This window comes from Lissotriton vulgaris, chromosome 3_2 (genome assembly GCF_964263255.1).
Source record: "Lissotriton vulgaris chromosome 3_2, aLisVul1.2, whole genome shotgun sequence".
Lineage (NCBI taxonomy): Eukaryota > Metazoa > Chordata > Amphibia > Caudata > Salamandridae > Lissotriton > Lissotriton vulgaris.
In genome coordinates this window covers 196,090,754-196,117,903 of record NC_141690.1, presented here as the reverse complement: position 1 = coordinate 196,117,903, position 27,150 = coordinate 196,090,754, and the positions used below count along the sequence as shown (strand labels likewise).

Sequence of the window (27,150 nt, the reverse complement as noted above, 5' to 3'; positions counted from 1 at the left end):
ATCCTCCTGTTCCGTTTGTGATGCCTCAGTGGGACTTGAACCTGGTTCTCACCTTCTTGATGTGTGCTCCCTTTGAGCCACTTCATTCCTGTCCTCTCCGTCTCCTGACTTTAAAGACGGCCTTCCTGGTTGCCATCACCTCTGCCAGGAGAGTGAGTGAGCTCCAGGCTCTTTCTGTCAAACCTCCTTTCTTGTCCATTCATCCAGACAAGGTGGTTCTGAGGACTAGACCTTCTTTCCTGCCCAAAGTAGTTTCTGCTTTTCACATCGGGCAGTCCATCACCCTCCCCTCCTTCTTCCCGCCTCCGCATCCTTCAAAGGATGAAGAGCCGCTCCATCGTCTGGACCCAAAACGTGCGCTTTCATTTTATATGGATCGCACACGCCAGTTCCAGGTGGATGACCAACTGTTTGTTGGCTACGTGGGTGCGAAGAAGGGACGGGCGGTACATAAACGGACCATCTCTCGGTGGGTCGTTCTGTGCATCAAAGCGTGCTACTCTTTGGCTCGGAAGGAGCCTCCTGTTGGGCTGAGGGCCCATTCCACTCGGGCCACGGCGGCTACTACTGCCCTGGGCCGGGGAGTCCCCTTGCGGGACATTTGTCAGGCGGCTACGTGGGCCTCGCTGCACACCTTTGCGAGGCACTACTGCCTGGACAGTCTAGTCCGGAGGGATGGCTTCTTTGGCCGTTCTGTCCTCCAGGACTTTCTGGTGTAGGAATGTATTGGTTCGCAGACCCACCACCGGGGTTGGTATTGCTGGGGTATCTATTCTAAGGTAAGGAATCTAATACTAACGTGTTTCTTTCAGATGAACAAGTTACTTACCTTCGGTAACGATATATCTGTAAGAAACATTAGTTAGTATTAGATTCCTTACCGACCCACCCATCCTCCCCGTTTTGCGAACTGATACCTAGGGTTAAGGACATCCCTTTCAGGGCCCTAGTTTCAAATGGCACCTGTGTTGGTTCTCTCATGGCTCTGCGTGTTCTGGCGCGGAAAAGCTGTGTGCAAAGAACTGACGCGCGGAGGCGGCGTCTATATACTCCAGCGACGTCATCACGGCGCCATCGACTGACGCGGAGCTGCAGGGGACGCCTGCAGACGACGCCTACCGGCGCGCAGAGGTACTGCTACGCAAAAGTTTCCGGATCCAGACTGACGCCTGGGGATATTCTAAGGTAAGGAATCTAATACTAACTAATGTTTCTTACAGATATATCGTTACCGAAGGTAAGGAACTTGTTCTCCGCGTCCAGCTTAAGGAAGCGTGAACGCGCGTGCCAGATTGCCGTTAATTACTTCGCCATTGCAAACACTATCTGTGGGGAAAGATCAGTCTTCAGGATTCTGTACGCAGGTAAAAAATTTCTAAAGCCCATGTTTTTGAGGAGGTGAATAAGCCAGTATTTCCTGATTTTTTGGTACGGTTCGCAAAAAAATACCACTTGTGAGTCATTTTCTTGGGGGTGCGCGCATGCCGGGCAGCGCTCAGTAGTCGGGGGCGAAGACCATGAACTTGTAAATGACCTTAGAGGTAGGGTACCATGCCGCCACTGCAGAAAGAGTTTGCTGGCTAACGCTGGAGTCATGCCATCCAAAACACATTCGAAAGAATAGTAGTCTTTGTTTTGAATGAATAAGTTTGTCAGGGAGCCCACCCGCGTCTCATTCACGGCAGCAGTAAGCTTTAGGTTGTTATAAGCCTTTGATAGTTCTTTCCGTGAGATCCTGATGCTTGCATTTGCCGGATCAGTCCAGAGGTCTGGTAAGCCAAGAGTCTCAAGTGACCTTTTTATATAGGTTCGCCATGGAATAGAACTAGCGTTTGGTATGTTTTAGAACTCCTGAAGCTCAGTCCTGTATTTAATGAGATCATTGTTGCTCCAGAGTCGTCGCCAGAAGGTTAATGGCTTGAGTCCCAATTTGTCTGCGATTGGCCTGATATCCAGATCGAGTCTCAAAAGAAGCAGCGGCGTTCTTGCGGGGTGAGCTACCATCTGCCTGATAAACTTATTTTCTGTGCACATCAGTTTTTGAGCAGTGGTGTGACCCCACAGTTCGCCCCCGTATGTGACTTCTCCCCGGGCCTGTGATTTATAAATTTGAATGACTGGACCCAGTGGGCGGTATGCAGAGTTCTTGACCATCCTTGAGATACCACCCACTAACTGCACAAGTTTCATGTTGGCTTTAATCTTGTGTGTTTCCCAGGTCATTTTCTCGTTTAGAGTTACCCCCAGGTACTCAAACGTGGAGACCCTCTAAGCAGACTGAGCCAAGCATGGGGTTAGGGCGTGTTGAGGGAGTGGGGTTTAAGATCATATATTTTGTTTTTAAGGCGTTGATCTCTTGTCCCCTTTCCGTGCAGAATTCGAGAAAACCATCCAGTACCCTTTGGATTCCCATGGGGGATTTCGATAGCAGCAGGGTGTCATCCACAAACATAATAGCGGGCACCCTGCTGCCATCCAATTCGGGGGCATCAATATCACCAATCCTGGACAGGTGGGCGATTACCCCGTTCACGAAGAGGCAGAACAGGGTTGGTGCGATCACACAGCCCTGTCTCACCCCTCTGTCAACGGGGAATCTGTCTGTAAGGTCCCCGTTCCTGCCACACCTGACACGTGCAAAGTTATTCTGATGTAATTTAATTAAGATGGATAGGATTTCTGCTGGGACACCCATATCTGCCAAGACACTCCATAATTTTGATATTGGGACCAAATCGAAGGCGGCTCGCAAGTCCACAAAGACCGTGTATAAGCTGCCGCCCTCGATTAGTGCACTCCTCCAATAAATAAGGTTTAGACTGAATATTTGGTCAGTTGTAGATATCCCCCTTCTAAAACCTGCCTGATATGGGCTCAGAATAGCACATTCCTCCAGCCAGCTCTGGAGCCGATCTAATATAAGCCTCCCAAAAAGCTTCTGGGACACGTCTATGAGGCTGATGGGCCTGTAATTGGCTGGGAGCAAAGGTGAGCCCTTCTTAAATATAGGAACAACCTCTGCTCCCAGCCAAGTACAAGGCACATCCATGCCCCCCAGAACTGCATTAAATAATACCAGTATGGGTAGGGGGCCCATACATCAGGCTCCTGTTTAAACAGATCACCTGGAAGACCATTCAAGCCTGGTGCTTTACCCAGTGGTAGGCCCGCAATCGCTGCTCTGACCTCCTTTTCTGTAAAGAGGTCCCCCTCTAAATAATTTGTGACCAATGGGGATGAATAACATTTAGCCCCGTTTTCCTCTGTGTAGAGGGACTGAAAGTGTTCCTGCCATACGCTTGGTGTGATATTGGGTTCTATTGCTAGGTCTTCGGACCCCGTGTTAACGATACACCAGAACTTCCGGGATTCGCTAGGGAACTAGAGAGTTCCTCCCATTTATTCTGGTCCCATTCCATCTTAGCACTATTGACCATTTTCTTGTATGCCCATCTTCTAGTCTGTATCTCTAGTCTACTTTTACCCTCTTTAATAGAAAAGAGAAAATCCCCTTTGCCTTGCGACATGTGGCATTGTACCATGTGGAACGGTGGTAACCAGCACCTCTGGTATGAACCTTGCAAAAGAGATCTATCGCCAAGGTCCTAACAAGTTCCTCATGTAGCAGCCACAATAATTTATGGGTTTCCCGTGAGCTTGGTTCCACACTGAGGAGTCCGACTTTTTCTAGTGTTGGAATTATTCTCGTGTAAAGGCTGGATAGTTTTTCCCTACCGGTAGCCAATTTTTCCCACCTTACTCTCTTTCTGTTGTTCTCGAGAAGGAAGCTTGGATTTGGATTTACCGCCACCAAAGCATGGTCCCTACCCTCCTGGCCAGGGACGGCGTAGTCCAATTCTAGGGCGTTATGGTCACTGTCTGTTCTGAAAAGCACCCTAAAATCAATGATGTGCTGCCACGAGGACAGTTGGACTAGGACGTAGTCTATTCTTGACTGCCTGCCCGCTCTGTTAAAGGTATATTTACCGGGGTTGTCAGATTTAGTACGGCCGTTACACGCCCTGAGTCCATGTTTGAGGGTTAGGGCGGTAATCTGTAGAGCAAGTGGGGTCCATGCTCTAGTGGGGGGGGGGGCTACTGTTGGGGGGGACTAACCATCTAGCATCCTCTTCTAGTGAGGACCCATCCAGGAGGCCAGCAAAAGGCTCGAAGTGTGAGTTGAAATCCCCTCCCACCACGATTGGGATCCCCGTGGATATTTCATTAAGGAAAGCTGAGAGTTCCTCAATGGTGGTCGATTCTCGTGCTATGTTTACTGGTCTGGAGTAAACATTTATCAAGACGAGTCTACGGGAATTTGTCCAATCGAGCTGCACAGCTAAAATGTCTTCTGTGGTCAGCGGGAGTCGCGTGGCCTGGCATCCCAAGTGAGTTGCCACCCATACTGCAAGGCCACCAGAAGGGCGTCCCCTACCCCCAATCCTCCCACCCCCCCCTCCGTTTCGCAGGAATGTAAAATGTAGCAAAACCCAGGGGAGAGTACTTGGAAAAGACATATGTCTGAGTCAATAAATGATATCCAGTCCAGTTGATCCCACTTGTTTCCCAGGCCTGCCACATTCCATGAAATAATTTTCAGGAAGGGCGGCCTGTGGTTTGCAGATGGTACAGGAGAGGGAGCGTGGTCATTTAGATTGCCCGTGAGCGTTGTTGCTGTGGTCGTAACTCCTCGTACTTCTCCTACTTCCCTGTAACTATTAAGGTGGTTAATGGTGAATTTATTTGCCTCGCTAGTATGGTTCATTTCTCCATTCTGCCTGGTCTCTGTCATTACTTCATTTATAGAGCTACAGGATGTGGTGGTTCCATTGAGACCCTCTCTATGGCAATGGTGGTACTCCTTGCCATAAGGCCTCACCTGTCAATCCACCATTTCTAGTTCGCTATATCTGTTGAATGTGGGATAGTATGTTGGGTGGTGGACTCTAGGACGATATTCTCTTCTGTTTCTTCCTTCCCAGCCACCTCCCCTACCGTGATAAGTTTCCCACCCCTCCTCCTCCAGAATTGATGTAAAGATCGCTTGTTGTTGGATTCTGGGGTAGTTTAAATTTGCTCTCCCACTGTGGTCCCACCCGCCCCCCCCTCTCTGGGAAACTACCCCATCTCTCCGCATCCCCTTCATAGTTCGATGGGGGATAGAAGAAGGAAAGGGGTAATGACTTGATGTTGCTCTCTTGGTCATCCGGGTGCCATCCACAGATATACGAGGCGGTCCTGGGATCTCTAAAATTAATCAGAACACAATCCCCATGGATGGTTTTCTTTGAGCAGCCTACCCATGGAACCCTTCTGACCATCAGGACCTCACTAGTTATGCCTTGGGGTAAAGGTCTATACATGGATAGCCAGCTAACCACCTTATTCTTCAGGGAAGCTGTTGATTCCCTGAAGGTGGTTTTCAACTCCGGAACCCCTGCTAGAATTACTGTGTAGGGGCTAGCCTCCGGAGGTAAGTACACAGCTCTGAACTTTTTGGTATTCCCAGGTGCCTCAATTGTTGATGGTGTTGGTTTGTGTGAGTCATTTGGAACTTGGGTATTATTGCCACCCCCACTGTCTGCTTTTAGACTGTCAGCTAATTGGACAGTCGATATTGTGAGAAGGTGGCCTGATATGCAGTGCTCACTATTCTAGTGAACACTATGTATCAGTCCAGCAACCCTTATTGATGATTGGTTGTAAGTCAACCTTATAGACCAGCTATCCTAGTAGCGTGGATACGAGCAGTCTAAGGCTAAAGACTCGAGAGGGCGCGTTAAGCCAGCTGTTTACCACACATATACCTCTTGAATACCAAGTGAAAGGACACCACACAAGTGTTATGAAAATAAACAGTTATTTATTTAAAGATCACAACAGCCCTGTACTCTTTATGAGGACAGGGTACTAAGCACAAACCAAAACTCTTACAAAAATACTTAAGTTAGCACAGTATATACAAATGCCCGAGGGGCACGGAAAACCATATACTCTGAAAGTGGAATGCGAAATTCCTAGCAGGTAAGTACAGTACTAATAGCTTTTGGAATCGCTAGGACTTGACTAGGGAATCGTTAGATTACTTCTAGGAGGCCTAGGGGACTCGGGTGCAGTGTGTGCACTCTCACGCGAGATGCGGGACAAAAGTCTATGGTAGCTAGGAAATAGAAAGTTAGTGTTCTCGGGCGAACCCGACCTGGTAGGGAGAAAACGAAAGTAGATTCTGACCCTTGGATAGTGAGGCTATGCTGGGGCACCGAAATGCCGAAGTTACCTAGCCCAGGGGCTGCAGCTGCATAGGTCTGAAAAGACGTCGGGAATCCTCGTAGACGGATCAGGAGCCGGAAGAAAAGATGCTGGCCGGTGACCAGTGAAGAAAGTTCAGTCGGATCCAAGCCTGGATCTTGAAGATAGATGACACCTGAAAGCAGAGGGGACCAAGTTCGAGACTACTAGCCAGTAGTCAGTGGGCACCAGGAGGGCACCGGATGGTAGCCACCTCGACTAGGTGAGTGGGTGACGCTTGACTCGAAGATCTCACGGACCAGGAGGCGTTGTCGGCGACCAGGATGGAGGATCGAGCTGTCCCACGAAGATAGAAGCTGCCGGCGTCGCTGGACCCAGGATTGGGCAACAAAGCCTTGGCAAATTCAAGCCCACGCGGTGGACCTAAAATGGCGTCTGGAGTGGACCAGGAGGGTCCGGGGTGCCTCTCTTGAAGAAGGAAGCAAAGGCCAGCCTGGAGCAACCAGACCAGCAGTCGTGAAGTCGTTGGGCGTCGTTCAGAGGGCCACAAGCCAGCCGGCTAGTAGCCAAACAACGCGGTGCACAGCAAACAGCAGAAGGGCCCCACGCAGATCGTGGAGATGCAGGGGGGCTGATCTTGGGTGCTGGAGCTGCGCAGGGTCGGGGCTTCTCGGACCCCAAAGCACTCACCAGTGGAGGACACGGTGGGCTTGCAGTAAAGATGTCGTGCAGTCTTGGCGATCGTCGGTCCCTTGAGGTCTCGTCGCACTCACGGTTCTCAGCTGGGCTGTAGAGGTGAGTAGAGGTCAGAGGTGCCAGGGAAGCCGGGTCTCGTCGAGCTGGGTCGTCGGATTCGTGATGAAGGACTTGCAGCAGACCGCAGTGTTCTTTAGGATGGTGCCTGCGGATGCAGGGTGACTACTCCTTAGCCACAAGGGAGAATCTTGAAGAAGAAATCGTGAAGTCCTTTCAAAGAAAGTGGTATCTTGATTCCAAAGATGATCTGATCTTAACAGGGGGCCCGCTCCCATCTTTATACTAAAAAAGGGGGCTGACCCGGTGACTAGGTCCTGCCTATGGGTGGGACTAGGTGGGGGGTGGTTACACCCCTCAGCCATGCCGGACTTCCCCAGGCCAGGGGCTGGTGTGCCCCTGGAACTGGTTCAGACCGGCCTATGCGTAGTGAGCACCGGGGTGCCACTCAGCAGTCACCTTCCTGTAAAGCCCTGCCTACCCAGGATACACAAAACCATGTCTGGGACGGTGCTAGCACCGCCCCTGACAGGAAACCCTTTGTCCAGGCTCCCCTCACTGGAAGGACTCCCAGCTGCAGGGGGTCAGACTCGTGTCTGTGGTGGCAGCATCCATTTTGTGGAGCTGAGGCTTCAGTTAACTTTAACCGGGGTTCACAGTTACATACATGTCGTGTCCCTCTAGAAGGGTGGAATGCTAACCCCGTCGCCAGAATTGGCGAGGGGTTAGTATTCCAATTCGTATGACACCTTACTCGACATGTTTTGATAAAGCAATACCAAAGATAGCATTTAACCGCGAGGATTATAATGCACTTAAGAGTATATGGTATGCGATATCATGGAACAGCTATTAGGACTTGATTCCGCAAGCTGCAGACAGGCTCAGCTCGTGCCAGAGCACCATCTCACACGATTCCAAGCACTCTGCCTTCAGGGTTGTCAAGGCCTGCCATAGGAGTGACTGATAGGAATCTGTGTGTCCATTTTAGGGTTAGGTATAGGTATACTACACCTACAGCAAAAGGGTGATTACACGACTTTGCCCCAGCTGTCATGCAGCCAGTTGTGTCAAATTTAGGAGGCCAGCCAGGGGTGGCATAATACATGCTGCAGCCCCTGGCAGCCCTGGGTACACCTATGCCCTGAGTTACAGGGTCTGATAAGGTGGCCCAGTACCAATTGGTAGATGCACCTAGGGTACATGAGGTAATTTAGAAAGAGAACAGCCAGGCTGTGGGTCTGATTGGCAGGCCCACAGCCAGAGAAAGTCGTAAACCAGTGAAACAAAAGCAAAAAATCTGGGTGATCATAGGATTGCAGACCCTACTCTCCTACATGACCCCCCCCCAAACTTTGGGACAATAAGCTAACCTTGACCAGGTGAGTCTTCTTGTTCTAAGTGGAAATATCTGGAGAGCCCATCGGCATTGCCATGATCAGTACCAGGTCTATGTTCCACTGTAAAGTCCATCCCCTGTAGGGAAATGGACCACCTAAGCAGTTTGGGGTTTTCACCCTTCATCTGATTTAGCCACAAGAGGGGCTTATGGTCGGTCTGAATCTTGAAGTGAGTGCCAAACAAGTATGGCCTCAGCTTCTTCAGGGCCCAAACCACAGCAAAGGCCTCCCTCTCAATAGCTGACCAATTCTTCTCTCTGGGGGTCAGCCTTCTGCTTATAAAAGCAATGGGCTGATCCTGACCATCAAAATTCAGTTGAGAAAGAACAGCTCCCACACCCAACTCAGAAGCATCTGTTTGGACAATGAATGGTTTGGAGTAGTCTGGACTCTTAAGGATAGGTGCTGTGCACATGGCCTGCTTTAGGTCATCGAATGCTTTTTGACAGCCTGCTGTCCACTGAACCTTTTTTGGCATTTTTTTACTTGTCAGTTCATTTAATGGTGTCACAATGGAACCATAGTTCCTGACAAATTTTCTGTAGTATCCAGTCAGGCCCAAGAAAGCTCGAACCTGAGTCTGGGTGGTTGGAGGAGCCCAGTCCCTGATTGACTGTATTTTGCTCTCCAGTGGCTGAACCTGGCCTCCACCTACAAGGTGGCCCAGGTATACAACCTGTGTCTGCCCTATCTGGCACTTGGTGGCCTTGATAGTGAGGCCTGCTGCTTGCAGAGCCTCTAACACTTTCCTCAGGTGGACCAGGTGATCCTCCCAGGTGGAGCTAAAGACAGCAATATCATCTAGATATGCTGCACAGTAGTCATCCAGCCCAGTAAGGACTTGATTCACCAACCTTTGGAAGGTGGCAGGTGCATTTTTCAGACCAAAGGGCATTACCACAAATTGATAATGCCCACCAGGGGTTGAAAATGCTGTTTTGGGTTTGGCATCCTCAGCTAACCTGATTTGCCAATACCCAGCTGTTAAGTCAAATGTACTTAAGTAGTTGGCAGAAGCCAATCTATCTATAAGTTCATCTGCCCTTGGTATTGGATGGGCATCAGTCTTAGTGACTGCATTGAGACCCCTGTAGTCTACGCAAAACCTCATCTCTCTCTTACCATCTTGGGTGTGAGGCTTTGGCACTAGAACTACTGGACTAGCCCAAGGGCTATCTGAGGGTTCAATGACTCCCAATTCCAACATTTTCTGCACTTCAGTTTTTATGCAGTCTCTAACATGATCAGGCTGCCTGTAGATTTTACTCTTGACTGGCAGGCTGTCACCAGTGTCAACCTCATGGGTACACCAATTGGTCTGACTGGGTGTCAGAGAGAACATATGTCTGAAAGACTGAAGAACCTGTTTACAGTCTTTCTGCTGATGTTCAGAGAGGCTGCCACAAAAGACAACACCATCTACTGACCCATCATCAGGATTCTGAGTGAGCAGGTCTGGGAGAGGGTCACTCTCTTCCTCCTGTCCCTCATCTATGGCCATGAGCAAGCTCATGTCCTTCCTGTCGACATATGCTTTGAGCCTGTTGACATGGAGTACCCTGTGGGGACTCCTGGGAGTTCCAAGGTCCACCAGGTAGGTGACCTCTCCCTTTTGCTCAAGGATTGTGTGGGGCCCAGACCATTTGTCTTTGAGTGCTGCTGGGGCCACTGGCTCCAGCACCCACACCTTCTGTCCAGGCTGATAAACAGTCAGGACAGCCTTTTGGTCATGCCAAGCTTTTTGAAGTTCTTGACTGGCCTTAAGGTTTTCTGATGCCTTCTCCATATACTCAGCCATCCTGGAGCGGAGACCAAGTACATAGTCCATTATGTTGGTTGCAGGCTTTTTGAGAGGTCTCTCCCATCCTTCCTTCACCAAACACAAGGGGCCTCTCACAGGATGCCCATACAAAAGTTCAAAAGGGCTGTAGCCAACCCCCTTTTGTGGGACTTCTCTGTAAGCAAACAGAAGGCAGGGCATCAGGACATCCCATCTACGCCTGAGTGTTTCAGGTAGTCCATGAATCATCCCTTTTAGGGTCCTGTTGAACCTTTCAACAAGCCCATTGCATTGTGGGTGATAGGGTGTAGTGAATTTGTAATTGACACCACACTCCTTCCACATAGCAGTTAAATAGCTTGACATGAAGTTTGCACCTCTGTCAGAGACAACCTCCTTAGGGAAGCCCACTCTGGAGAACACTCCAACTAGGGCCCTTGCCACCACAGGGGCTGTGGTGGTCCTAAGTGGAATAGCTTCAGGATACCTGGTGGCATGATCCACTACCACCAGTATAAACTTGTGCCCTGATGCTGTCTGGGGTTCCATTGGACCAACAATGTCAATCCCCACTCTTTCAAAGGGCACCCCCACCACAGGCATTGGTATAAGGGGGGCCTTTGTTGTGCCACCTGACTTACCACTGGCTTGGCAAGTGACACAGGAGCGACAAAACTCCTTGGTATCCTCATTCATGTGAGGCCAGTGAAAGTGTGAGACAAGCCTGTCCCAAGTCTTTGTCTGGCCTAAGTGTCCTGCTAAGGGAATCTCATGGGCCAAGGTAAGTAGGAAACCTCTCTGAGACAAGGGTACAACCAGCCTCCTGGTCATGCCAGGCTTGGGGTCTCTTGACTCAGTGTACAGGAGTCCATCTTCCCAGTATACCTTGTGGGTACCTGTGGCGTTCCCAGCAGCCTCAGCAGCAGCCTGCTGTCTGAGGGGTTCAAGAGAAGGGCAGCCTAACTGGTCCTTCCCCAGGTCTTCCCTTGAGGGTCCCCCTGAACCCAAGAATTCAACTTGATCAAGTTCAAACTCTCTAGGCTCAGTTTCCCTCAATTCCTGCAGGTCAGCCTCCTCTGAGACTTGATCCACAACCTGGGGCAAGGGGGAAGGCACAGCCTTAACCCTACTGCTCTTTTTCTTGGAAGGTGTCTGGTCCATTGTTCCAGGATCCAGCACCTGTTCAGTGGGGCATCTTCTGGCCTGTGACCTAGTCACAGCAAACACATGTGCTGGCAAACCTAACATTTCCAGATGAGTCCTCTGCTCCACTTCTGACCATTGTGATGACTCCAAATCATTGCCCAACAAACAATCCACTGGGAGGTCTGAACTAACTACAACCTTCTTTTGGCCAGTTACCCCTCCCCAGGAGAAAGCTACAATTGCCATACTATGATTGGTAGTGACATTGCTGGCATTGGTCACCAGGAATTCTGTACCTGGCATGATCTGTCCAGGGTCCACAAAGCTAGGTGTCACCATTGTGACACTGGCACAAGTGTCCCTATAGGCCTGAGCCATTTTTCCATTAATAAAAGGTGTCTGTCTGTATTTGCCCAAAGTATTGGGACTTATATCAGGGGACATATCCACATCCCCTGTACAAACAAGGACAGCCTGAGTGAGTGTACCAACTAAGTTGTCACACCCCTCAGAACCCAGGGTTAACCCTACTAAACCCTTGGGAGGTGCACTACCACTGCTGGCTGTACTAGGGGGCACAGGTGCCTTAGGGGCTGCAGTGGCAGGAGTCTGCCCTCCTCCTTTCTTGGTGCACTCACTAAACCAGTGAGTTTTACTTTTGCAGTATTGGCACCACCTTTTAGATTGGCCTTCTTTCTTCTTTTGGGGAGCCTGACCCCCACCCTCTTTGGGTTGTTGGGGACCTGTCGAAGACTTCTGGTCATTTTGTTCCCCCTTAGAATCTTTACCCTTCTGGTCTGCTTTCTTCTGACCACCTTGATTCTGGCCCTGGTTCTGTTTAACTCTTGTTCTAACCCATCTGTCTGCCTTCTTTCCCAATTCTTGGGGAGAGGTCAGATCTGAGTCAACAAGATGCTGATGCAACAACTGGTTCTGACAATTGTTTAAAATTTGCTCTCTCATCATCAAATTGTACAATCCTTTATAATCAGTAACCTTACTGCCCAGCAACCAGCCCTCAAAAGCCTTAGTGGCACAATCTACAAAGTCAGCCCAATCTTGAGACTGCGTTTTCTGGGTATCCCTGAACAGCACCCTGTACTGCTCAGTGGTTAGGCCAAACCCATCAACCAGTGCATTTTTCAAGACTTGGTAATCATTAGCATCCTCCACCCTTGTGGTGAGGAGCTTGTCTCTTCCTTTACCCTCAAAGGAGAGCCACAAGATAGCTGCCCACTGACTTGGGGGAACACCTTGCACAGTGCAGGCCCTCTCCAAAGCAGTAATCCATTTGTGGATGTCATCCCCTTGTTTAAAGGGGGGCACTATCTTACCAAGGTGTTTTGTATCAAAACTCCTCTCCCTATTGCTAGGTACAATGCTGCCACCAGTGGGGACTGTCCCACTCAATTGTTGCTCTCTAGCAAAGGCAAGCCTCTCTTTGGCCAGGGCAAGTTCTTCCCTTTCAATCCTCAGATTGGCTGCCTTTTCCTTAGCTTCATACATTCTCCTCTGGGGAGATGTCATTCCCCTTTGAGAGGAACGTTGAGAGCCATTGGTATGAAGGGATCTGATAGAGCCTCTTGATAGAGATCTATCTCGTCCATTCCCAATGTTAAGCTGACCTGAGAGTGGCCCCAAGGGTCCCCTAGTGCCCATCTCATGTCTGCTTAAGTTGGACCTGGTTAGTCTGTTGACTTCTACCTGTTCCTTTTCTGCCTCATCCCCTGATACCAAATCATCATCCTCATCATCAGCATCATCTGCTTCCTGAAGAGGATGGTCCTGGGCATCAAAGGGACCCTGTAAGGAGGGCATGTTGCCATCTGAATTAGAAGGGTCTGGGTTACCAGCCCTCCTTGCATCATGAGTCTCTAAGAGACCAATCAGAAAGGCAGTTGTGGGGTTAGACCCCTGCTTAATCTTCCTAGAGGTACACACTTGTCGTAACTCATGGAAGCTAAGCGCAGTATATCTTGAAGGGATGACCTGTGGAGGGTCAACTGACACAAGGGGAACCTCAGTGTTTCCTCCTTTGTCCGACATACTGTTTCTAGTGTGGTGTAAGTGATGCACCTACCTACACTATGTGTTTACCTACTGATCCCTTGCTAAGAGTTGCAGCCAAGGTGTGCTAAGCCTTGAGGAGCTACAACAGCTGGTTCAGTAGAACTCAGAGTATTCTAAGCTTTAGTTATGTGTACCTAACAGTACTTATGTGATCTTTCAACAAGATATTCTTAGGATACGTGTGGTAAAACAACAGCAAGCTCAAATCCCAACCGCTGCTCACCAATGTGAGAAGGTGGCCTGATATGCAGTGCTCACTATTCTAGTGAACACTATGTATCAGTCCAGCAACCCTTATTGATGATTGGTTGTAAGTCAACCTTATAGACCAGCTATCCTAGTAGCGTGGATACGAGCAGTCTAAGGCTAAAGACTCGAGAGGGCGCGTTAAGCCAGCTGTTTACCACACATATACCTCTTGAATACCAAGTGAAAGGACACCACACAAGTGTTATGAAAATAAACAGTTATTTATTTAAAGATCACAACAGCCCTGTACTCTTTATGAGGACAGGGTACTAAGCACAAACCAAAACTCTTACAAAAATACTTAAGTTAGCACAGTATATACAAATGCCCGAGGGGCACGGAAAACCATATACTCTGAAAGTGGAATGCGAAATTCCTAGCAGGTAAGTACAGTACTAATAGCTTTTGGAATCGCTAGGACTTGACTAGGGAATCGTTAGATTACTTCTAGGAGGCCTAGGGGACTCGGGTGCAGTGTGTGCACTCTCACGCGAGATGCGGGACAAAAGTCTATGGTAGCTAGGAAATAGAAAGTTAGTGTTCTCGGGCGAACCCGACCTGGTAGGGAGAAAACGAAAGTAGATTCTGACCCTTGGATAGTGAGGCTATGCTGGGGCACCGAAATGCCGAAGTTACCTAGCCCAGGGGCTGCAGCTGCATAGGTCTGAAAAGACGTCGGGAATCCTCGTAGACGGATCAGGAGCCGGAAGAAAAGATGCTGGCCGGTGACCAGTGAAGAAAGTTCAGTCGGATCCAAGCCTGGATCTTGAAGATAGATGACACCTGAAAGCAGAGGGGACCAAGTTCGAGACTACTAGCCAGTAGTCAGTGGGCACCAGGAGGGCACCGGATGGTAGCCACCTCGACTAGGTGAGTGGGTGACGCTTGACTCGAAGATCTCACGGACCAGGAGGCGTTGTCGGCGACCAGGATGGAGGATCGAGCTGTCCCACGAAGATAGAAGCTGCCGGCGTCGCTGGACCCAGGATTGGGCAACAAAGCCTTGGCAAATTCAAGCCCACGCGGTGGACCTAAAATGGCGTCTGGAGTGGACCAGGAGGGTCCGGGGTGCCTCTCTTGAAGAAGGAAGCAAAGGCCAGCCTGGAGCAACCAGACCAGCAGTCGTGAAGTCGTTGGGCGTCGTTCAGAGGGCCACAAGCCAGCCGGCTAGTAGCCAAACAACGCGGTGCACAGCAAACAGCAGAAGGGCCCCACGCAGATCGTGGAGATGCAGGGGGGCTGATCTTGGGTGCTGGAGCTGCGCAGGGTCGGGGCTTCTCGGACCCCAAAGCACTCACCAGTGGAGGACACGGTGGGCTTGCAGTAAAGATGTCGTGCAGTCTTGGCGATCGTCGGTCCCTTGAGGTCTCGTCGCACTCACGGTTCTCAGCTGGGCTGTAGAGGTGAGTAGAGGTCAGAGGTGCCAGGGAAGCCGGGTCTCGTCGAGCTGGGTCGTCGGATTCGTGATGAAGGACTTGCAGCAGACCGCAGTGTTCTTTAGGATGGTGCCTGCGGATGCAGGGTGACTACTCCTTAGCCACAAGGGAGAATCTTGAAGAAGAAATCGTGAAGTCCTTTCAAAGAAAGTGGTATCTTGATTCCAAAGATGATCTGATCTTAACAGGGGGCCCGCTCCCATCTTTATACTAAAAAAGGGGGCTGACCCGGTGACTAGGTCCTGCCTATGGGTGGGACTAGGTGGGGGGTGGTTACACCCCTCAGCCATGCCGGACTTCCCCAGGCCAGGGGCTGGTGTGCCCCTGGAACTGGTTCAGACCGGCCTATGCGTAGTGAGCACCGGGGTGCCACTCAGCAGTCACCTTCCTGTAAAGCCCTGCCTACCCAGGATACACAAAACCATGTCTGGGACGGTGCTAGCACCGCCCCTGACAGGAAACCCTTTGTCCAGGCTCCCCTCACTGGAAGGACTCCCAGCTGCAGGGGGTCAGACTCGTGTCTGTGGTGGCAGCATCCATTTTGTGGAGCTGAGGCTTCAGTTAACTTTAACCGGGGTTCACAGTTACATACATGTCGTGTCCCTCTAGAAGGGTGGAATGCTAACCCCGTCGCCAGAATTGGCGAGGGGTTAGTATTCCAATTCGTATGACACCTTACTCGACATGTTTTGATAAAGCAATACCAAAGATAGCATTTAACCGCGAGGATTATAATGCACTTAAGAGTATATGGTATGCGATATCATGGAACAGCTATTAGGACTTGATTCCGCAAGCTGCAGACAGGCTCAGCTCGTGCCAGAGCACCATCTCACACGATTCCAAGCACTCTGCCTTCAGGGTTGTCAAGGCCTGCCATAGGAGTGACTGATAGGAATCTGTGTGTCCATTTTAGGGTTAGGTATAGGTATACTACACCTACAGCAAAAGGGTGATTACACGACTTTGCCCCAGCTGTCATGCAGCCAGTTGTGTCAAATTTAGGAGGCCAGCCAGGGGTGGCATAATACATGCTGCAGCCCCTGGCAGCCCTGGGTACACCTATGCCCTGAGTTACAGGGTCTGATAAGGTGGCCCAGTACCAATTGGTAGATGCACCTAGGGTACATGAGGTAATTTAGAAAGAGAACAGCCAGGCTGTGGGTCTGATTGGCAGGCCCACAGCCAGAGAAAGTCGTAAACCAGTGAAACAAAAGCAAAAAATCTGGGTGATCATAGGATTGCAGACCCTACTCTCCTACAGATATTTCTATGGATACTAGCCTAGCTTCCATCTTAATTAACCGTGCTTCTAGAGGGCTTAGTGGGTATCTCATGAGAGCACCTATGTCTGCTAACGTAATATCCTCACTAGAGGTATCAAGGGGGTGCGTGTTGTTGTGCTCTATTACCTCTACAAACAATACATCAGAACATGTTATCTCGGTTGCGTCAGTGGGCTTGGTTTTTGTACTGGTTGAGCCAGGTCTTTTAGCTTCAGGGATAGGATTTAGCTTGGGAGTTTTTGTCTTCCTTTAACCTTTCATTTGGATGTCTGTTTTCCTTTTGGGAATAGCCCCTTCCCTTGCCCCCTGCAATGAGTTATTAGCTAAACCTTTGTCAATGATTACCTCTGGAACGAGGGGTGCAGCGGTAGGTGGGATGGGGTGTAGTTGAATCAGTGGCAAATTTAACATGCTCATGTCCACATATTCACTGAGGTCCTTTGCAATACTAAATGAGGTCGAATTTAATGTATCTGGGTTCACTGGAGAATTAACAACACCAGATGTCTCGTTATTAGGCTCGATGTTGTCAATGATTGGTGTATGATTGTCTCTATTGGCAGGGGACTTGGCATGTGCCAGAGGGCCCATGGAAGATCTCCTTGCCCAATCTAATTCTTGTGAAATACGCCTCTCTAGGACCGTAATTTCATCGATCAATTGTGAGCCGGCCTTAGCAAAATAGTTTTCCAGAGTACCTTTATCAGCTCCCGCTGCTGCCAAGTTGCTTTTACTCCGTGTTTCCCTTGTGGTCATCCTGCTACGGTGTTTGGTCCAATCTTTGAAGGAAGGAGGACCAGATACTGAGCCTGATTGGAAACCCTGGTGGCCGCAGGATATGTTCCCTCCCACTAGCTCATCCTTGAAGGCCAAACATTTGGGAGTCATTATTGACAGTGATTTATCTTTCGGACCGCATATTTCATCTCTCACTGGGAGATGTTTCGGCATCCTTCGGATGCTTCGTAAATTTCTCCCTTTAGTGTCCATCCAGCACAGGAAAATCATTGTCCAGGCACTGGTCGGCTCTAGGCTGGATTACGCGAATGTTTTGTTTCTGGGACTTCCCAAATATCTGGTTAGGCGTCTACAAATCGCCCAGAATTCTGCGGCCCGAGCCATCTTTGGTCTTCCAAGAAGAGCTAGAGCCACTGATCGTCTTTCAACCCTACACTGGCTACCTATTGCTAAAAGGATTCTTTTTAAAACTTTGACCACGACTTTTAAGGCCCTACATGGTATAGGCCCTAAATATATTTCCAAACGATTGTCCTGGTATCATCCCTCCAGATCTCTTAGATCTTCGTCCCTAGCTAAAATGAATGTTCCCATTATCAAGCGCGCTAGAGCAGGAGGACGGTCCTTTCGCTACTTAGCTCCTCATGCTTGGAATGACCTCCCAATTTCTTTAAGACAGGCCTCTAGCCTTCTGTCCTTCCGAAAGGCCCTTAAAACATGGCTTTTCCCTTAAATTGGTGTTGCTTCTTGTATCTGCATGTCCTCTCAGTGTTATGTTCTCCCTTCTTCGGTGGGTTCCTTCGATAAAGCGCCGAGATACTCCGTGGAGTGGCCGTGAGCTATAGAAGTATATTAATAACATAACATAACATACACAATTGAGCCAAAGCAAGGGGGTGGCCCGGTCCCGGTCTCTCCCGTCCTCGAACAGCCTCAAACGGCCCGCCCTTTGCCTGGGCTTAGCCCGGCGCACACCCGCGCGCGTCCTGCGTTCGCGGTAAGTGGCGTGCTAATGTAGGAGGGGGCGGGGAAGAGACACCAGGTGCGCTGCGTTGTTGATGCGCGGTGATCCCTGGGTCTCGCAGTCCCGGCCCCTGTCAGCGTGTTGATGTGGTTCCCAGAGTTGGCTGTCGAATCCCAAATGCAGGCTCCGTAGTAAATCCGGAGAATGGCAGAGTCTCTCGTCACAAAAAACGTCTGCGAGCGGCTCCCGCGAAGCAGGGGGGCGGGAAGAGACACCAGGTGCGCTGCGTTGTTGATGCACGGTGATCCCTGGGTCCTGCAGTCCCGGCCCCTGTCAGCGTGTTGATGTGGTTCCCAGAGTTGGCTGTCGAATCCCAAATGCAGGCTCCGTAGTAAATCAGGAGAATGGCAGAGTCTCTCGTCACAAAAAACGGCTGCGAGTGGCTCCCGCGAAGCAGGGGGGCGGGAAGAGACACCAGGTGCGCTGCGTTGTTGATGCGCAGTGATCCCTGGGTCTCGCAGTCCCGGCCCCTGTCAGCGTGTTGATGTGGTTCCCAGAGTTGGCTGTCGAATCCCAAATGCAGGCTCCGTAGTAAATCAGGAGAATGGCAGAGTCTCGTCACAAAAAACGGCTGCGAGCGGCACTATTTGAAGTACCGCGGACTCTCATCATGACGGGGAATGATTTTAACATGTGAATCTATGAAAGCTTCCAATACCGGAGAACTACAGTTAGAGGTAAGTAACTTATTTCTTTTCAGATCTCCTCTAAAAAAGCTTCCAGAACATATTATCCACCATCTCTAGACCATAGAGCACAATATGAGACTCCTCTATGAAACAAAAGGTACTGATTGCTATTATGACCCCAAAATATCAAAGACCAATCCTTGAAAAGTAGGGTGTAGTGCAAGATACTTAGTTTAATATTTCTAATAGATTTGGCATTCTCTTTCATTTGCCGTAAACTCCCACTCTTGACTCCCCTTGGCTCAAACATACTCTTAGTAGTGTCTTTCCATTTAAGCTGGCAGAGTGTCTACCAATTATTGTACCTTTAGAAGATGGTATAGACAGTCAACCAGAGAAAACCACACACACCTACAATTAGTATGCAGCAACCTTCTCAACTTTGGGTTCTCTATATTGATAAATAAGTGTCAGTTAGTTCACCGCCAAAGACTTCAGTTGGTAGAAGCTTTACTGGAACTGTCTCTTCACTAGAGAGGATAGACACTGAGAGAAACAATTACCCACAGCGAATTGAGACCTTGGCTTGCCTTTGGTTTTGAAAGCTTCTATGCCTCATGGCTGCCTCCATCTACAAGTTTACCCTGATACATCTGAATGAAGCCTTTCAACACCATTTGGCTCTTCACTGAGACCCACTGGAGCTGGAGAGCTCACGTTCTTTAATTGAACACCTACCAATTGGGTCAACCAAAACATGACTACAGGTGGATAATCTGAAATTAAAAGGCATGTTTCTTCTGCCTGAAGTAATTTTTTCCCCTTCAGTGAAAAATGGTCATTGCTAGACATTATATTATTCATGGTCCGTTTTTTATCTGGCTATGGACCTGAGAGGTTCACCACTTCTTTGTGTAGGCCGTTGACCTCTATCGCATAAGGAATAAATAGCCAGGCAGACATCTTGACTTGACATCTTGACAAGTAATGTCATATTCCTTATGACTTAACTAATTAATTGATCAGAGGCGAAAGACTTGCTGTGTTTGAAGAGTACCTAGGGTATAGCTGGCTCAGTTAATCATTGAGTCTGCTTTCTGAACATGGGAATTCCCTCAGACTAGTTTGTGCTCATGGATAACCACCAATTAAATAATTTAGATTTTTGTTTAGAAGTATGTGAAGATTCAGTGAAAGTATGCTCTCGTTTTGAAATTTGCAATTTAGCTATACTTCTTTAAAAGAATACTGGGATTCACAGTTCCCTTGAAAGTCAAGATTTTCAGCAACCTCGAGGTGTTACCTTTTCTGGCAAAATAGATTTGGTTTTTATACCTCATTCTTCTTCCTGACAGATTCTTGTTGGGGTTGTCGGATCACGTTCCTAACGGACATGCCTGAGAATCTAATGATTTGTCATATGCAGTTGTCATAAACAAGCATTGTCTGGCACCAGCAAGGACTCTATTAGGAGTCCATGCAACAACAAATTGTTTCACTTTTTTGCACCGAGTCTTGAAAGTCTTGCACACTATTGATGCATCTCTAAATCATGATGCTCCCATTCGTCGCCACTCAGGCTAATCTTCTGTATATGTTTCCTCTGGTATCACGGACCACAGTTCTGGTTTAAAAAAAAGAGGCAGTTAGAAAGTACTTCTGTGTTGTCCATATTTATCCTCCTATTTTCATCCTCCTCCGCAGGAAGGGTCTCAGTTTAGTCCTCAGCTCATAAATGCACCAAATGTTTGAATCTGTGATCTCTTGTTACATTGATCTCCAGGTTTGGTGGTCGTCTTCGAGGCGATGTCACCTCGGCAAGGATTGGTGAACTTCAGGCCCCTCTCTTTGGTCTTACAAACAAGAACCCAGCATGAGGGAAGTACATAGCCTGGATCTAACTCGCTTAAATGTTTTTTTGTAAATAACTCTCAGGGGTCTGTCTCTCGTCTATGGTTAAGGCTGCTATTCTCAGGTGACTAGTTATGCCCTTCATATAGTGTGAACTCTGCCCAAGGGGATTAGAGTACCAGTTACATTACACAAGGTCAGAGTCATTTTTTGAGGTACTGGACGATGGTCATTTTCCCAGAAACACAGGATGTTCAGTCTCCACTGAGACTTGAACTTGGTTCCCCAATTCCAAAGTCAGCAGCTCTGGCCTGAATGCCACATAATTCCTAATTTCTAACCACTTGTGTATGTCAGAGCCCAAACACTGAGTACCAGAACCTACAAGGAGGTAAGTTCTCCTTTATTTGGGACTAGCAGCCCGTCCCGACGTTGTCCGGGTATGAATTGCTGCTGGCCAGTAGTATATTGTTATGTAGGATTTCGTTTTGAAAGCATTTCTTATCTGTGACACGCCTGTGAAATGCTCCGATTCACAGTGCACTGCTGATGCACTTAAAAGTGCCCGTTCAGTAGTGTATGAACTTGTTTCCCTACTTTATTTTTCCTTGCAATATTATATAGCCCGAACTCGACAACATGGCATGAGCACAATTTACATTACAGAAGAACACATTCATTTGTGGTAGGCACGGGTAGACAAAGCGATTTGCCTGGAATCACAGGATGTTGAGCTGATGCTGAGATTCGAAAATAGCTCCCCAGCTCTAAAGTTCGCAATTCTAGAACTTGTGGCGGGAGGTGTGTCTAAAAGTGTATGTCGGTGCTGGCCATCAATGAGAGAGACCTGTGCATTTTTCAAATCGGTAGTGAAAAAATTAGTATGTTGCTGGAAATATGCGCCGCCGTGCCACCAATTTACTTACCGGGGGAGGGTAAACACCCATGATTCTGCAACTTTCTTTCCGCATACCATCACTCCGCATACTTTTATTACGAAAGTACCATGACTCCGCAATGCCATTATAACGCATGGCATTACATTTTATATGCTTTTACCACGCATACATTTACAACGAAATTTGTTTTAAATGCATGAATGGTAAAAGCATGTTTTTTTAATGTTTGGATGAGGTAAGTATGGGTATAGGGGTATATGTTTTGGGGTACTGAGTTATATGTTTTGGGGTGTTTAAGTATTGTAAGGTTTTCAGATATAGTTTTTGGTTATAGGGTACAGGGGTAGTTTTAGGGATAGGTATGGGTTTTGGGGTACAGAGGTATTTTAGGGTTCAGGGGTAGGTTTGGGTTTTGGGGTACAGGGGTATTTCTAGGGTTCCGGGCTAGGTTTGGGTCTTGGGGTACAGGGGTATTTTTAGGGTTCAGGGGTAGGTTTGGGTTTTGGGGTACAGGGGTATTTTTAGGGTCAAGGGATAGGTTTGGGTTTTGGGGTACAGGGTATGTTTATAGGGTTAAGATGGGTTAGTGTTTAAGGGTGTTGGGGTATTTTAAGGAGTACGGGTGGACAGGTTATGGGGTGCAGGGGTATTTAAAGGGAGCAGGGTGGACACCCGGAGCTGGAATGTACAGAACCTGGGAAGAAAAAACAATGAAATATTGGGCACAACGCTCGTTTTTTTTTTGTTTTTTTTTTTCGTAATCCCGCGCCCCACACACTCCCACGCCCACAGCACACGATATGAGACATGGCATGAAGGGCGGAACGTACCACACGCCCCTAGCGTTTGTCACGCCCCCAGCACACACCCACAGCACAACGCAGACACGCCCACAGGGGACTACTTTGCTGGCACGGTTCTTTTACCTTTTAAATGTATATGGTGGGCGTCTGCATAGCCTATGTCCTTCTGCTGCAACTGCCCTTTCCAACGCTGTATTGGGTGTTGTGATTGGTGCTGTGGTTCCTGAGATTACCCGCCTCAAAGGTTTGGGCTCTCTCTTTATTATATTAGTACAGATATAGATTTATGTAGCAGATTTGCGTCTGCGCCTTGGAGTCTCAGGTAAAAGAAAATATCAACAGTTTAATGGGTAGCTGCACTACAATATTTGTCATTGATGTTTTTTCATTGGTCACTTGTGTAAAAGTACTTAATTTATTAATGTTGTCACATTGGTTCTACTCAAAGGTACTCTTGCACTTGAGTATTAAGGAAGATTTAGTTTGTGTGCTAAGGTTTTTTTTTTAGTTTTATAGATATTCTTGAGAGAATATTTTTATTTCTAGCTAATTATTTTATGTTTAACTCTGACCCCCATACATTTGGTAATAAAAATATTTTTTAATAAAATTATTAATTTCTAACGTTTTATTTATAGGTGGTGGCCTGCAGAGATTTGTGATCCTAAAAATGTTCCACCAAATATTCAGAAAATGAAGCACGTGCCTGGAGAGTTTCCTGTATTTTTTTTTGGTTCCAAGGATTATTTTTGGACACACCAAGCTCGTGTATTTCCTTACATCGAAGGTGATAGAGGAACCAAATACCAAGGAGTTAAAATCCTCGGAAAGGTCTTCAAAAATGGTAGCTGCAATTAGGCTTGCATTTTAATAACTTGTTCGCTGTGTAGCCCATACATTATTCTACGCAATTTATGAAATGAATATCAGTTTATAATCCCACAAATGACTTTCACGCCTGGTTCTTCCATATATTGCTAATTTACACTGAATACATAGTGTTTGAGGCATGTGGGCTGCTGAATTCATAACTGTGCATAGATCGCCGCCTAGTGTTGGGTCCGGATGATTGCACATTGTTGTCCTGGAAGAGTCTTCGAAGTATCACAAGATAGGTGGCGCCTCCCCTGGACTACAGTGCGCATGAGCATCCTCTCCATCCTCAGATTGTTTTTTTCCGCCATTGGCTTCGGATGTATTTTCTTGATTCAAGTTCGCAATCGATATATAACACTTTTTCAAGGCCAAAAGGCCTTCGGGGCGTCGGTATTGTCTTTTGTTCAGTGCCACGTACTTGATCCAGTTCTTCGAACAGGACGTCGAAGGCCGTTTGCCTTTTTTTGACACCAGAGGCCCCATAAACGATCGACGATGGAACGGAGCCCGTTCAAAAGATGCCCCGTTTGCAACTTCAAATACCCTCACATTGATGTGCACCCAGTGTGCAATAAATGCCTATCCCCGGACCACGACGAGGCCAGCTGCATGGCCTGTTCTAGGTTCAGGTCGAAGAAGACACTTCGACGCACCGCAAGACAGTCGGCGCAGAAGACGGCGCCCAACCCGGAGAGCATCTTCGAGGCTGATGACGACGAGGGCGTCGATGAAGAGGATCCTGAACAACAGTCGCATTCTGCGTCGTAGCACGACTCTATCTATGATGAGGACGGAGAAGAAGACTACGTCCATGAGGAAGACATCGTCGAGTTAGGAAACAACGCAGAGGCCATCGGAGCCGTCAATAACGACTCGAGCGATGAGCAAGGCCCTACCGCAGTCGCGGGGCCCAATACTGATACTGTACTTTCTAAGGCTCAGGTCGAGGCATCGTTGGAAGGCCTTAGCCAAGATCTTAATCCACATTCTATAGCCCCGCATCAAGGCCCGGCTAAGAATATTTCTAAGGAGCCATCGGTCGATCAACCACAATCAGCGGTGAAATCGAAACCGACAGATGCTAAATCGAAACCAAAACTGCTAAAGACAGTCCTGGGATTGACGGCTTCGGAGTCTTCGGCTCCAATCAAAACCAAAAGTGTCATCGACCCTTCGGGGTCACAAGGGGACGTTGGCCCAAAGATCGGGGCGCCGAAGCCTGTATCTACCGTCAAGCACGACGCGCTGACGCCGTCGACGTCGAAAGATGGCGACACTGGCAAAGGACTCACGGCTAAGAAGACTCTCGATCCAAAGCTTCCAGCCTCAAAGCCAATAGTGGGCAAGGCCTTGGAGTCGAAGAGCAAAATCGACCCGAAAGAGCATGTCACTTCGAAGCAGAAGAGCGTGCCTGCTGAGCACCGGGAGCTCGAGTCGACGCAAGGCCGCAAGCAAACTCGTGATCAGACGAAGTCGGTCGGATCGAAGACAGCGCCGCCCTCAATGAAGTTCGGTTCGTCTCCAATGCTTACGCCACCAATCAAGTACGGACAAACCCCGACCGCTCGACCCAAGGCGTTCGAGCCACAAAAAAGCACCGACACAGCCAAAAACGTGTCGGTAGTATCAAGAAATCAGCCCATTGAGGAGGACGTGGTGTTCCAAGCGTCCTCCTATGACAATCAGTCAAATCTATTCATCGACTCGGATTCTGGCAGACTCACTATTTACAAAAGAAAGATCATTCCAGAAAATCCTTTGGAGTCATACAAAATCCCACTCAAAAATAAAAGGGGCTCTGCCACCTCACCTGTTCTTTTTGAACCTGTGGAGTCCTATGAACAACAATGTGCCTATTCTCCCACACGTACAATGAGGAGGAATGTAATTATCCTATTGACACAGATCAAGAGGAACCTCAACCCTGGACTGACCCTGTTGACCCTGGTGAGCCTCACACCACGCCTGACACTCAGTCCTATGCCGTCAAAACCTCGCCTACTGAAGATACTGCTGCGTTTAACGCATTGATTGAAAGTGCAGCCAATAACCATGACGTGGAAATGCACGCTGACCCAGTGGAGGAAGACTTTTTGTTTGATACTTTCTCGACTTCAGAAAGATCAGTAAAGACATTGCCTATGCTAAAGGGTGTCCTTAAACACGCTGGTGACATTTTCAAGGAGACCACAAGGGCAAGGTTTGTAAACCCAAGGATTGAAAGGAAGTACCGGCCTGCGCCTGTAGACTCTACGTACATCAAGGGCCAGCTCCCATTGGACTCCCTAGTGGTGGCTAATGCTCGTAAGAGAGCGAATTCTCAGACAAGTGGTGATGCTCCTCCTCCGGACAAAGAATCCAAAATCTTGGAAGCTTCACGCAAACGAGTAGCGGCTCAAGCGGCAAATATTTGGAGGATCTCAAATACACAGGCCCTATTAGCCAGATATATCTGAAAGAGACACGTTAGTGAAAGATTCCTTACCTTAGAATATCCCCAGGCGTCAGACTGGATCCGGAAACTTTTGCGTAGCAATACCCCTGCGCGCCGGTAGGCGTCGTCTGCGGCTCCGCGTCCGTCGTCGGCGTCGTGAGCGCCGGGATGACGTCGTCGGAGTACTTAGACGGCGCCCATGCGCGCTGACGTCAGTTTTTCTTTTTTCCGCGCCAGCTAGCGCAGATCCGGAAGAAGCTCTAACCCCAGTCAATTTTTGACTGAAATTTTTGATCCTTTTGATCTCTTTTCTTGTCGATTTCTCGACTATCGGTGCCAGGGATGCCCGGGTTCAAGCCTTGTTCGAAGTGCAGCCGACTCATGTCGGTCACGGACCCCCATCGCCGGTGCCTGAAGTGCTTAGGCCTCGACCACGACGATCGATCCTGCTCCGACTGCCGGGCCCTGACGTCGAATGCTAGGCGGGAGCGGTCCCGCAAGCGTCTCGAGCTGAGGCAGTCGGCCCCCGCGCCGCTCCAGGTCCCGGTCCCACGGGAGGTCGAGGGACAGGTCGCGAGGTCGGAGTCATCGACGCTCCGGAAGTGGACACCGATCGTCTGGTTCCAAGTCCTCAGGTAAGAGGCATGAGAGGTCGGAGCGACGTCATCGATCCTCCGACCCGCCCCGACGCTCGCACGTTGCGGCCGGGGACTCGGGCTACAGCGCCCACGCGGCTCCGCGGGAGTCGCAAGCGTCGCCGCCTGCCCCACACCTTCGGGTCCCTGGGCACGGCGCGACGCCGGAGGAGGTCGAGAGGTACCTCATGGCCATGAGGGCCCTCCCTCCTCAGTCGGTTCCCGTGGCGCCTTCGGGCCAATCGGTTCCGTCTGGAGGTCCTTCCGGGTCGGGCGCTTCGGCCCCGACGACGTCGGGTGCTTCGGGCCCGGCGCCGCTGGCAACTTCGGTCTCAGATCCGGGACCTCGCCGGTCGACCCTACGACCTCACCGGCGCCGTCCCTTCAGGTGTCGTCACCGGTAGCCGATGTGGTTGCCGCCCCCAATGCCTCCTGCGGTTCTGCTCAGGCGTCGGGAGGGCGCCGCTGGGCGCCGATTCCGTCGGCCTTTGGAGAATTTTATCTCCACGAGGAGGCCCTGGCTGTTAATCCTGGTCTCCAGGACACAGGTGACGAGGAGCATTGGGAGGGGTCCGAGGACCCTCTGGCACATGATTGCCAGTCACAGCAGGACTGGACATATGAGCTTGGGGAGGCCAGTGGTATTGACACCTCGCCAGACACTGGATTTACATCGCCCCCGACTGTGGCTTCGGAGGCGGGTTCTGCTTACAGCGTAGTGTTGACGAAGGCAGCTAAGGCCTTAAACCTTCAGCTCCCCGTCGCGGCCGTGAGGACTAATCTCCTCACTGAGGTCCTCAAACCGCAGTCAGGCTGCGCGGAGCCCCTCCTGCCGTTCAGTGAGGCCTTGTGTGACGTTCTTCTGGGCACTTGGTCCAAGCCCGCCACAGGC

General features: G+C 49.3%; 1 protein-coding gene across 1 annotated transcript in view; it reads left to right on the top strand.

The window, feature by feature from the left end:
- Positions 1 to 27,150, top strand: part of NSD2 (nuclear receptor binding SET domain protein 2) — a 1,128,833-nt gene that overhangs the window by 867,376 nt on the left and 234,307 nt on the right. Inside the window, exon 16 of the mRNA XM_086964209.1 lies at positions 22,952 to 23,157. Coding sequence (XP_086820335.1) covers positions 22,952 to 23,157 — 206 coding nt within the window. The remainder of the gene's footprint in view (positions 1 to 22,951; positions 23,158 to 27,150) is intronic.